Source organism: Kogia breviceps, chromosome 6 (genome assembly GCF_026419965.1).
Source record: "Kogia breviceps isolate mKogBre1 chromosome 6, mKogBre1 haplotype 1, whole genome shotgun sequence".
In the NCBI taxonomy this organism is placed as follows: Eukaryota; Metazoa; Chordata; class Mammalia; order Artiodactyla; family Physeteridae; genus Kogia; species Kogia breviceps.
Window position 1 is genome coordinate 98984243 of NC_081315.1, and position 14278 is coordinate 98998520.

A 14278-nucleotide genomic window follows, 5' to 3' on the forward strand; every position below is an offset into this window, starting at 1 on the left:
TTTGTTTTTCCAGACACGCTGAAGAATTTTTCTCAGCCATTCTTGAGATTGCTACCATGTATTCATGAGGGCAGCAAACTCTGGGCATGAAATATTTTTGTAAGTTTGTTTGTTTGTTTGTTTTAATAAAAGGCCAACTGCTCATTCAAAGGATGAAGAATATAGCCTGAACATCTTCGTAAGAAAATATTTTAAGAGATTAAATTAGCACAGCCTCAGCCACATAACAAAATGATTTACCAATAAATGTATATACTTAATATATATTCATTTACTCATATTTTATTCAGTGATCTAATGTTTGTGTTAATACACTTATCTTTAACTATAAAATACATTGGATTGGCCAAAAAGTTTGTTAGGGTTTTTCCAAAACATCTTACAAAAAACACGAACGAGCTTTTTGGTCAACCCAATATTTGAATTGCCTCGTAAAAGAACATGGTCATTTAAAATTATGTAAGACTTTAGGCTGGATTTACATCTATAAAAGAAATGAATTCAACTTGTTAAGGGAGAAAAAAGTTATTTCATAAACAGGTGTGGTACATTCCTTCTCCCATCATCTACTTTTCAGTCCCAAACTCATTCACAATTTCTCCTGAGACATTTATGGCTTCTTGTTCACCCGTATTCATAAGCGCCAATTAACATTCTTCAAGGCTCAAATGACTTTTCTTCCTCCACACATAATGGTTTCACTTATCTCAAAAGCAGACAGTGATTCCTATAATGGAATATCACAAACAAGGGAGGAAAGTGGCTAAACTTTAGAAGGGCATGGAATCATCTCCGGCCATGATACTGTTTCATTAGCTAATCTCATTCACACCAAGGAGATGTTGCACTTCTGAGATGACCCTCATCAAAGAGACTGGCCTTCTTGCTGCATGTAGCATTTCCAGATAAGCCTTAAGAAGCCTTAAAAGGAACTATTTTCATCTCTAGCACCATGCTGATATTTTCATTGTATTGAAGAAAATGCTACCTAAACAGTAACTTGGGGTCAAAGGAGCCCTGATTAGAGTTATCTCTCTACTCAAAAATTCATAATAAAAAAACAGACTTCCCATATATGAAGTCTCTCCCCAGAATTATGGTGGGAAGGTAATTCTGAAATCTGATCCTCCCTTCTAATTCAGGATCTTGCCCAGAGACAAAAGTTTCATGCTCAAGTTAAATTTAAAGAAAGTTAAAATTACTGCACTGCCTAACTGAATTAAATTATGCATTTATGGCAAAGCTTGAAAATCATACTTAACTGTCTTAAAACTTTGTAGATTAGGTGGTGCTTGCCATGATCATGTTTTGAAAGGTGATTTCACTGCTCATGATTTTAACTGCCATGGAGTTGTTCACTTGGGAATTTTCCTCTAATGCTTTGAACTGATTTGTTCATTCAATTTCCTCTCAGATTTTACACTCTCCACAGTAACTTTGTAAAATTTGAATGTGAGGTGACCCTTCTGTTTCTGAACTCCAAGGGATAACTTTCTCAGGGGAAGAAAAGTGAGGTTCATTTTCAATACAAATGAATAAAGGAGGAAACACCCAGATTGAAGGTCAAGAAAATGTTACCTGGAAACTGAATCAATATCAATAGAATCAGTTCATTGGAGAGCAAGGTCTAATTTTATGCCCAGATAAAAAAGGTGTTCACATTTCAAATTAAGTAGCTGGATGAGAAGAATGAAGAAAGTTATTTTAAAAAGACTATTAATTATAATTCCTTAGACTTAATTTTTTTTTAAATAGCCTAAGAAATTACCAAGAGTTCTAATAAAATATGATCCTTGACATACCTGCCTAGAAAGAATATCTAGAGGGTCACATAATTCTTAAACTGGAAGGATCCCAAAAGAATAGCCAGTTCAAGCCTTTTATTCCTCAAATGAAGAAACTGAGGCACAGAGAGGTTAAGTGCATTTATAGAAAGAAGGTTAAAAAACTTTAGCATAGATTTCAATTATTGTCACAATACATCCAAGTTTAATGTCAAAAGGGTATAATTAGCATTCATGCCTAATTCTGATGCATGAAAATTGTTCTCATAATAGTAAAAACAATATACCATTTAAATTCTTTTAAAAAGCAAAATGGTGGTATAAATCTAATCTTCATTGAAATTCTGGAGAGTAATTCAGTTTTCCTGCTAATGTAGGTTCAATCTCCTAGTCACTCATTAAACATTTACTTAGCACTTACTGAATGCTAAGTATAGAACTAAAAACCCCAAAACTGTATTCTGGTTAGAATTTTGTCTGTAAAAAAATGGTGCATAGGGCCTTCCATGGTGGCGCAGTGTTTGGGAGTCTGCCTGCCAATGCAGGGGACACGGGTTCGAGCCCTGGTCTGGGAAGATCCCACATGCCGCGGAGCAACTGTGCCCGTGAGCCACAACAACTGAGCCTGCGCGTCTGGAGCCTGTCCTCCGCAACAAGAGGCCGCAACAGTGAGAGGCCCGCACACCACGATGAAGAGTGGCCCCCGCTCGCCACAACTAGAGAAAGCCCTCGCACAGAAGCGAAGACCCAACACAGCCAAAAATAAACAAATAATTTATTTTATTTTTTTTAAATGTTGCATAAAATCTTACTATACACTGCTCTTGCCTGTGAATGTGTATACCTTCTAATAACTTCCATTTTCTCCTAAAAATGTTTTTTTCCCTTCCTTTCAAGGATTATAATGGGCATTGTCTTCAAAAACCAAAGTGTTTCCCAAGTTCCATCTATTCAGTTGGCTTATTCAACAAGTATTCAATTGTGACAGGGCGGCAGTTGTACGAGGGTCTCATGAATCAGTTTACGGCACCAATGTTTAATGTTTTATTCATAATATTGTTGATTTTCTTGTATAGTGTCAGGCTCAATATTGAAAAAACAATATAGGGTGTAGCTAAGCAGGACTTTACTCAATGACAAGCTTGGGAAAGCTAGCAGAAACAATATTCATGTCACTGTAGAGCAACTGTCCAGTGTAAGTAATATCAAAGTTATAAATAGGTAATATAAGACCACAGAGGGGAAGGCCATAGAACTGGTGAGATTAACACTGCTTAAGGTCTAATTAACAACGCTGCAAATCCAGAGACTCATTTTCTTAGTGCACCCAGAACTAATCTCCACTGATGAACTCACAAGACTTTGATTTATAAGACATAATGTCAGTGTAATAATTTATAGTGGGGAATATCCTTTTCCAAGATTTGGAAAACTCCAAAAGTTTCCTGAGTTTCCTGCATAGGAATGGCTAACACATGGCCGTCCACTTCTCCCTCTTCTTTCCAAAAGCCCACAGCTGTCCAACAGAATCCATCTTAACACAGTTATCCAGGCAATCCCTGCCAATCACACTAAGAGAAATTCTACTAGCCTTGTTCCAAAGCAGGTTCTTAGATAACTGAGAGGCCAGGTGGTAATCAGGTTATTTTGGAGATCAAAAAATAAGAGCTAATGTAGACAGACAATTGAGGACAACTTCACCTGGGGAAAACCTGAGATGTTCACCTTCTCTCAATTCCAATAGCCCCCTCAACACCTGAATATTCCAGTATTGCTCTCTCCCCAAACAGGTGAAAAAAGTCATCATCTGTTCAAACTCTTGTTTCCATTTCCTTTGGATATATACCCAGAAGTGGATTTTGCTGTATCATATAGTAGTTCTACTTTCAATTTTTTCAGGAACCTCCATACTGTTTTCCATGGTGGCTGAATCAATTTACATTCCTACCAACAGTGTACATGAGTTCTCCCCACATCCTCGCCAATAATTATCTCTAGTCTTCTTGATGATAGTCAAGAGATATATGAACTCCTATGTTTATTGCAGCATTACTGACAATAACCAAGAGGTGGAAACAACCTATGTGTCCATCATCAAATGATCAACAGATCTACAGATGAATGTATAATAATGAAGTTTTGATATATACATACACACAAACACACAGCAGACTATTATTCTGCCATGAGAAGAAGGAAAAGTAATCCTGCCATTTGCAACAACATGGATGGAACTTGAGGGCATTACGCAAAGTGAAAAGTCAGACAGAAAAATACAAATATTGTATAAAATCACTTATATGTGGAATCTAAAAAAGCCAAACTTGTAAAAACAGAGAGTATAATGGTGGTTACCAGAGGCTGGGGGTGGAGGGAGATGTTGTTTAAGGGTACAAACTATGAACTAATATATAAATAGGGAAGTTCTGGAGAGCTAATGCACAGCATAGTGATTATAGTCAGCAATACTGTATTATAAACTGCAAAGTTGCTAAGAGACTAGATCTTAATTGTTCCTACTGCCAAAAAAAAAAAATAGGGAAATAATAACTGTAACATATTAGAGGTTTTAGCTAACACTAAGGTGGTGATATTATAATATATAACATATAAATGTATCAAATCAACATGTTGTACACTTTAAACTTATACAATGTTATATCTCAATTATACTTCATTTTTAAAAGCATTATCAAATCCTTATTTTTGCCCCTTTTTCAAGATTCTATTCAGTCTACTCTTTAGATTGGAAAAATAGATTTTCTTCAGATAAATTATACTTTGATTATTTTACAGGTCTCTTTTACAGTTATAAAAATACAACTGCACTTCTGTTTGTTGCTACATCAACACAAAAACTACTGGACAGATTGTTCTAAAAATAGAGGATGAGTTTGGAACCATCTAAATAAATTTTTTAAAGGCTGTATAGTAGTATTAAAATTCACTGGGTCTGATGTGGTGGAGAACCTTAAGTAATTATCCCCTCAAAACAGTTGGAACTGAATAAAAAAGAAGCCCAAGGGAATGTCCATCTGTGGGGACAGAGCATATGTATTAGAATGCTATGGAAATAGAAGATAAAGAATGGTTTCTAATCAGGAAGCACAAGGGCAGATGTGTGATTGAGCTGCTTCTCAAATGGGCAACTCCATGAAACCTGTTTCCAGGAAGCAGATGCACCAGGTTCTATGTTTCTAAGAGGGTGTGCCTGTTAAATGATGTATGTTCCTGATCACATCAGTATGGGCCTCACCTGGATAAGTCTGGTGAAGTAGTTCAATAGCAGTGTGTGTGTGTGTGTGTGTGTGTGTGTGTGTGTGTGTGTGTGTGTGTGTGTGTGTGTGTGTCTTTGATTCTGAGCTTTGCCAAGCACCACACCAGTCACTTGGTCATAGAACACGTTCTCTCAAACCCCTAATCTGATCCCACTGTCATAGCCCTTCAGAAACGTGCAGGAAAATAAAAGCCATAGAAGATGAGAATTGCAAATGTTGACAGGATCTGGATAATGGGCACCAAACACTTCCCTTTGCAGTGGAGAACACTAAGGTCCAGATTATGTATTTTTGGCCAGAGTGATGATGTCCCTAAAGGTGTAAAGTAACTATATCAAATATGAGAATAATATCTAACATTTTAAGGTGCTCAGGACATACATATACATAAATTATTTTATTTTCACAACTCACTTTGGGTTAGGCAGGATGGCAATTAGCATCTGTCCCATTTAACAGGTGAGGAGGTTGACATTCAGAGAGTCCTAATGAGAACTTCCCTAAGGGCACACCACCAGAACCCAGGACTTAGTCTTCACTCTTCAGACCCTTCAGACTTTCTACTCTGCCACCTTTCATACAGAAGAATGGAAGACAAAGGTAAGTATGCTACTGAACTTCGGGGAGAAGTGGGGGAGAAGCAATAGAGGAAGGTCATCTGGCATACCTCTGCTTAAGGTTTACTCTGTAATCTTTGGCTTTCTGAGTTTATGTGTGGTCTGAGTATGTAAGTTGGTGGGATACAGATATATTGGAAATTTTTTTCTTCATGACTTTTCAAATGCTACAAGTCCGTACACTAGCACACACAAACAATTCTTGTGCACGGCCTTCGAATCTCATTCTCCTTCTCTATTCCGATCTTGACTCCTCTTCACTAGCTCCATCCAGTCCAGCCAGGAGCAACGGTATTAAGTGCATCTGACATTCCACCCCACATGTTCCCAAAGCTGTGAGTTCTCCGTGAGCTATGAGATGAACAGCTCCATAGGGCTCCATAGGGCTAGGTTGACGAAGGTTTACTTTGAGAAGCAATAAAACAATAGACATGGAGTGAAACTCTATATTCAGGTAATTGAGTCTCTATTCTGAGCTTGCAATGGATTTTTAATAGGTTCATTTTTCCAAAAGGTCAATGTGTCAAACTGAGATCTTTCCCTAATTCTTAGGATTTTTTTAATACACATTTAGAAAACACAGGTGCTTAACACATTTTGTCCAGTTAAATGGGCCTGTGTGGTCTGAAACTGACATAGGCAGGTGGCTGCCAGGTCTGCACCACTTTTGGAAATGGATGTATTTCTCCTTTCCTGGTTCTCCATGGGAAGTGAGGGAGGGAGAATGCTGACAGACAACAGCAGGGTGATTCTGCGCTCAGCATCCCGTCTTGGTGGTTTACCCAAGCTGCAAGATTTATAACCTTCTTGTTACAATGCATCAGCTTCAACACTTTCAGTGAAGTCTTCAATAAATTTGATGACATCTTGCTGAGGGGTTTTGTCATTAAAAGCCTAAAGCTGGTCATTAACAAATCTTCTCTGCAATCATCTACTACTGTGCTAACTCAGGCATGGATCTCACTGGAAAGTTGGGCTGGCTCAGAAACTTTCCAGAGGCTGCTTTTTTTTTTTTCCTGTGTGGGGTATATTTCTTTAGGGAAAGAAAATACAGTTCCCAATCATTTCATCATTTATTTCTCATTATCCATTGACTAACTCTTCTCTGATAGACACAACCAAATTCAACAAACATGTGTAAAAAGCTACTACATGACAGAAACGGTGCTCTGGGCTGAAGATATAATTATAAAAAAGACACAGCTCCAACTCTCAGAGGGCTCAGAGATGCCCCCCAAAATTAACCGTCATTATGGAATCTTTCTTAATGTACCAGACTCTGTACGCTCTGTAGGCTTTATACGCATTATCTTGTTCATTTTTCACCATGTTTTAGAAGATAGATGTTCTTATTATCCCCATTTTAAAAATTAGATGGCTGAAGTGTTGTTTGCTTAAGACTTTTACCCAAATTATTGAACTTTTAAGTGGAAGAGCTAAATTCCAAACCCATGTCTTGCCTGACCTCAAGCTAGTTGATCTACTCCAAACAGGACTGGGCCAGGAAGAAGGCAAAGACCATGACATTCCAGTTGAGGAAAGATTGGGAACCAAGCCAAGAACAGGCATATATTCAGTGGGTGTGAGGAGCAGGTTGAACCCAACTGGAATCCCCTGTTAGGAGAGTTTAGGTCATGGGTCAAGTATCACCCATTGAGAATAACTTCCCCTGATTTCTCACACTTTCTCACCTGTTCAACAACATTCAGATTATTGAGGTATCCCTTTGTGTGTGATTACATACAAACTTAAACTTGCCTGCTGGCTCCAGAGCAGCAAGGACTGGTATAAATTTTATGAATATAATAAAGATTCATATCATGTGAGAAAAGCCTAACTCTTTGAAGATCACTGCTCCCCGAGCTTTTACAAAAATTCCTGTGGCAGAACAATTCCAGGTATCCAGTTGATTGACAGTTGTTTCTGCTGCAATGATTTGATTTTTCACCTAATCTGGCAACCTCTCCAAAGGAATAACGAATGGAGGGAGGTCCTGGCTGCTTTGTCCTCCACAGGGTTCAATCATAAATATCCAGAGGGCCAATGTTACAACACTCATTCAGAGCTTTCCCAAAAAGAATGATGGAGAAAATTGCCGACATGGGGGAATGTTCTGCCATAACTTAGAGACTTGAGGGAGGATGGAATTTTTTTTTAATGTCTTGGTATTCTATTTCTTAAATAATAAGGAAAATAACTTGGGGTGATAAATATGTTCTTAAAAATGCACACTTTGTAATAATTATACCATTTGTTGAGGGCCTACCATGTGCCAGACAATTGCTTGAGGTGTTTAACACAACAGCTTATTAAACAAAATCTTTTCAACAACTCTGCCAGGGAAAGTGTTATCCCATTTTTATTGCTGAACAAACTGAGAGTTTGGGAGTTTGAACCTTTTGCCATCCTTGAATAATTGGAACTGGAATGCAAGCCTAGTTCTATGTTATTTACAGTGTTTTTGTCTCCACTGTGTCGCTTTTCTCTCATCTATATCTGCATTAATTAAAACACAATCTATTTAAAGGCATTTAAATAATGCAATGATTAAAAAGATGTTAGCTGATTCTTTTTCCTTGAAATGACATATTTCCTCTTTTTTTTTTTTCTTTCCCCAAAGGAAACAGAAACATTAGCTTTCTTTTTACTGCTCAATTAATTGCTGTGGGATTTTACCTGAAGAGATTAGTAAGACCTCCAGGCAGACGCCATTGATCCAACTATGGTGTCATATGTGCCTGTCTGGATGTGTGATGTTGGAGGGAGGGCTTTTTTCATGGGAATCACAAAGCCATAGTCCATCTATGGACTCCCTGGGTTCTGGAGGGCTCCCACCTGCAGTGCTTCCCACAAATGTCTTCCTCGGTCTGTTACAATTTTTAATTACACACAAGGTGCTTCTTACTAGTAAGGTTCTCACCAACCAAGATCATTGGCGCTACCTTAGAGGAGTCTCAGGAAATCGATCAGTAACTTCAGCTCTGTGCCTCTGACAACAGGCAGAATACAGGGTGTCTGAATATTGTTCAAGCTCGTAGGACCTGTTGGCTGTTGCAGAAGCAGCATGAAGCACTTTCAAAGAATCTATGCAAGCCCAGGACACCAAAGGTGAGGAAAAGTTTCGAGAAGTGTGGTGGGACAAGCAAGCACTCTTGAGTCAGAAAGCCCAATACCAACAGTAGTAGTAATAATAATAATAATATACACATTCTGCCTTGTTCTAGTAAATATTACTTAGTAACTTTGTGATCTTGAGCAAATGACTTAGCTTCTTTGCAACTCAGTTTGCTCATCTATAAACTAGGAGCAATGACCTCATCTCACTCTTGAAAATAAAATGAGATGATGGCATCAATTAAGACTTTCTTTGTTCCAAGTGATAGAAATCCAGCCAGAAGCAGATGAAGCAGAAAGAGCACTTAGTTGTAAGTAAAAGTAATGTTTCTCAAGAACATGAATGCAACTGGCTCTGAAGAAAAACTGGAATTAGAGGTGCAAGTGCTCTCCTGAATCTCTCCCTGTTTCTTGTCTCCATTTCCCTTGGGGCACCTGCAGCTCACCTTCTCACTACTCCTAAGCTTTACATGGCAAGGCATAGCCACCAATGACCTGCCAAGGTCAATCCAAGCTATGAGACAAACAAACTGACTGGTGCAAGTTTTAAATCCTAGGGAAGAACTGGGATTGGCCCAGCTCATGTCATGTGCCTATATCTAGACCAATCAATTATCTATTGACAAACAGCAGTATTTTATTCTACTTACATGGCCCTCAGTATGGTAAGTCTAAGGATGGGGGGAGGTGGGTATTTCATAGAAAAAAACGGATTCGTTACTAGAAAAGAGTTTCACAGCAGATGAAAAAACTGTTGTCCACTACAACAACATATGAAAAATAGCTATCACTATACCCAGTCCAGAATATACACTTAATATACGGTTTTTGGTCAATGTGTACATTTCTGCACATTTTGAAAGGCTACATATTTTTTAAAAATCAAAATAAATACAATATTGTGTGTTAATTACAATGAATATAAATTATCTAATGTTAAGAATCAGAAGAGACTGCAGATGCTGTGAAAAATTTATGGTTTAAGTATGTGATACTTTTTACATCAATTCAAAAGTAAAATAGAAATTCAACAAGTTCAAAAAAACAGGATTTTGTTCCTAAACCTATTCGTCTCTCCTGTCTCTCACAAACCAAATCTTCTCACATTTTCTACTCTTGCCTTCAGTAACTTTTCTATCGTTAAGTTATCTTAGTTTGAGGGTCTTAAAGATCTAAGGGACTGTATAAAGCACTTGAGACAATTTCAGTGAGCAATGAAATGTCCTTATGTTAGCACTAAACAGAGCACCAAGCTGGGAATGAAGAAAGCCAATTTCTATTTTTTCTCTCTTTTCCCTAACATGCACAGAACAATCTTGGACGAGTCGTTTGTGGTCCCTATGGCATCCATAAATCTGATGATGGTAACTAGCCTACTAGTCTCTTGGGGTGAAGCTGGGAACATCAATGTATTAACTATGAATAGGGTCATTTATAGGGAGAAGTGGGGAGAATCTCAGAAACCTAGAGATTTCCTTTTCTTATCAGATGGGGAATTCCCACACAGAGGATGAATCCGTTTTGTCTGTAACATAAAAGAATGATTTTGCTTGGATCAATTTGTAGGAATCCAATTGCCATTGTCAATAAACTCCAGGCCCAGGTGAGGGACTGAGTCAATAAATTTTAGGTTTGGGAAAGAAACTACTTTATGTCACTTTCCAGAATTCCTTCTGGCTGATTCCAGTATGTTACTGATTTATTTTGGAAAGAATCATTCCAGGACCTCTCAAACAGAATGATGAGAAATAACTGGGCCTATCATGGTTAAAAAAAGGAAATTGAAAATCTAATTTTGCATTGAATTTTGTTGCTATGATATTATTCCTTTATAGGGAGGAGAAATTAAATTACGAAGCAACATTGTTCCAAGTGGTAGCTAAAAGGGAGAAATTAACTGGGGTAGAAATGTGTGTTACCAGTTAAAGATTATTCCTTCACATTTGTTTTCAAATATGAAAAGAATCCCATCAGGGAAATGGAGATACCAGAATAATAATATTGTCTTGAAACAAAATTCACAGATTCTATATGACAAAAAAAAACCTGTTTCTGCTACTTGGTAACAGTTTAAATGAAACATGCACTGATTGAAGATGCATACCACTTTAAAGTTTATTGAACAAATACTTAATTTTGGCCCTTTAAGACCTCTGTCAATTCATTTCTTGGTAGTTAGGATATTAAAATATGCAAATAAACATGCTCTAGTTGGTCACAGCTGATCTTTTCGTAACAACTGAGGTTCTCTCCCAACAGCCACCACTCCTTCTATTCATGTCACCTTCACCCAGGAGTCACAAAATGCTGAAGACAGTCATTTTTTACTTGCTTAAATTTCAGCAGGTTGAAGCTAGACCAAAATCCTCACCTTCCTCTTTCCTAAATACTTTTTCTCCCCTCTCTTAATTACATGGCTTTACACTGATTTACATGAATTTCAGCTTTCAAAATCATTGGTCTTTGCTGAATGCAAATAGGCACATGGGAAAATTATATTAAGCTTGCACAATTGATCTTTCATCATTTCAAATGGTACCTTTGAACAGTTCCTGAAATGTCTGTCTGAAATACTCCTAGCACTGAGCATCATCAAAATATGTCGGGTCACCCTGGGAAAACCCATTCTCTGTGATGTAAATTACAGGGTTATTATACATATCCTGGAACGAGAAAGCAGAAGTTTTATTCCAAACAGATGTTTAAAAAAAAAAAAAAGCTCATTATATCAGGTGCATTCCCCTCTACCTTCTCTAAACTACAACCCCAAAACTAGTTTTCATCAAATTGCATTGACCCTATTAACTTAATTTTCTGCGTGCTGACATTTTATAACTAACAATGGGAAAGAAAAACTGTGCAAATATCCATGAAGACAGTCAAATGACTTTTGTTATAATGAGAAGACAGAAGTATCTTTCTTCCATCAGCATGTGCTGATTGTCATTTCTCCTTAACCCCTTGGTCCCTCCCAGCAGCTACAGCCTCTATCCCCCCACACAGCAGGGATCCTAAAAACTGATAACTTAAAATTTTTAATTTCAGCTACCTGGATGCCATCCAGTGTAACAGAGACCCAAAAAGGATCCAGCTATTTCAACCCTTATTATCCCTTTTAGTAATTCCAGTTGTGACCCCAGCCTGAAAAATATGTCCAAGCTACTGTAGCCACAACTGAATTTAATTTAATTTAGGATTTAATTTAATCCTATGTTTAATAATAGCTTTGAAGCCCTTTATCAGCTAGTTAACCCCCATCGACTTAAATCCTAATCATCTCTTCCCAGGCCAACAAATGTATATGCTATTGCCTAAATCACTCTTTGTTCGGGTTCTTATACACACAGACATATGCCCGTCTTCCCATTTCCCATGTTTGAATACACTTGGACGTAAACAAAAGGTGCATTTACCTTAATGTATCTCAGTAGTTTATGTATTCTCCATGGCACCACATAGACCCAATCCAAACTTATACAAGATGGGTCTGGAAAAACTTCAACTTCCGCATCCTGAAGTAAACCCAGTTCTCCTTTCTTGTTCTCCTGGTACTTGACTCAGCAAGTCATATAATTCTGCACAGCAAAAAAATCAGCAGTGCCTTTGATCATTTTATTCTCTTCTTCTGTAAATTCTGGAAGCCTGGACAATGGATAACCTTGCTTTTTACTCATGAGGGCAACCTGCGACTTGACAACTTCAGGATAATCACCGTCAATAAATATGGGCTTAGCAAAGAAATCCAATTGGAAAGCCATGGCTCTTATAGCTGCTTCCTGGTCAGACACTGAGTTGGGATCTGCTGGTTCCACCCAGCCAGCAAAAATTGAGAGAGACACCATACCTTTCTGCTCTTTTCAGAATAAGGATTCATAGCTGTGCCAGGATCTGGCATGAGCTTTAATCAAATTATGAGCTGCCTGATAAACTTTAGTTCCAATGTAAGGCACACCAGGAGGAAATGCACCAAACTCATATGCCAGCAGGGCAAAAATATTAGGCTCATTTATAGTGATCCACTGCTTGACTTGATCCCCAAATGTACTGAAGCAAAACCAGGCATATTTGTCGAAGGGTTCAACGATTGCCTCTGACAACCAACTTCCTTGGTCTTCCAAGGCCTGAGGCAAATCAAAGTGATAGAGGGTCACTATGGGCATGACCCCATTTGTTAACAAATCATCAATGATCTTGTTGTAATAGTCAATTCCTAAGAGAAAAATAAAAGAAAGTATAAGAAAAGTTAGTTTTAGTACATTGACAATAAATAAGGATTGGGAGAGGATCAGGAATAATAATATCCTAAATAACTTTAAACCAAAATAAGGTTCATTACTTTCTACCTATAATCAGTTAAAGGCTAGGAGGAAACATGAAGAAGTCCAAGGAAGACTGGCTGATCAGAGAAGGAAATGTGATGGGGCAACACGATTGTGGAAGATGTATGTTCTGAAAGGAATTCACTTGGGCAAGTCGGTATCACTTAACTTTGTGTTATTGGCATGCTTATTGATATTATTTTATTTGTAGGGGGGAAGGATAAATTAGGAGTTTGGGATTAACATATACACACTACTATATATAAAACAGATAACCAACAAAGACCTACTGTGAAGCACAGAGAACTATATTCAATATTTTATCCTAACCTATAAGGGAAATTAATCTGAAAAACTAGATATATATGTATAACTGAATCACTTTGCTATGTACCTAACACAACATTGTAAATCTACTTCAATTAAAAATTATAAATTTATATGTTCATATTTTTAAAAAAGAAATTATTTTACTTGTTTGTATGTAGATCAACTCCACTTGAATACAAGTCCCCTGATAATAAGGGCCTTATCTATCTAATTTATCTCTGGATCCCCCAAATCCTGGGACAATCCCAGAAATTTAGTAGAGTCTCAGTAAATAGTTGTTGAATGAATGAATAGATTTCAAAAGTATTCAATATAAGTAAAGAAATTGAACCCAATGGCTGCCTTAGTGCTTCTCCAGACCCATCAGTCTCACAAGTCTAGGAAGAGAGACCCACTGATCATGGACAAGGGCTCAGCATTGGTCCCAGAGTGTGGGTTACAAGGGCAGTGAGCCAGGGGCACGGCACATTAAGGAATGCTCAGTTGGGGAGTTTGCTCTGAATTTCTGACATAGTCCATGGGAATACACAGCTACCCTTGGCTCTCAGCTGATTCTCCCAGCACTGCATGTGTGAGAGAGAGAGTTTTTGGATGTGGCAGAGTTCAGAAGAATGTTATTAAGTTGGAAATGTTCTGCCTTAGAAACCAATGCCAAGAAGATGTTGGGTCTAACCTAACAACGACTGTCAACTTGGAAGAGACTTTCTGAGGAAAGGCTGATATTAGTTCTTCATGTGACTGTATGTCTAAAAGTATGGAGGGAAACTAAGCAAAGAAGAGAGAAGTTGTCCTGTTTTGAGAGGTTGTGAATATAACTGTAAATTCATATGTAGAAT

General features: G+C 37.7%; 1 protein-coding gene across 1 annotated transcript in view; it reads right to left on the reverse strand.

The window, feature by feature from the left end:
• LOC131758188 (cytosolic beta-glucosidase-like) overlaps positions 1-14278 on the reverse strand; it is a 561551-nt gene that overhangs the window by 480391 nt on the left and 66882 nt on the right. Inside the window, 1 exon segment of the mRNA XM_067036251.1 lies at positions 12207-13003. Coding sequence (XP_066892352.1) covers positions 12207-13003 — 797 coding nt within the window.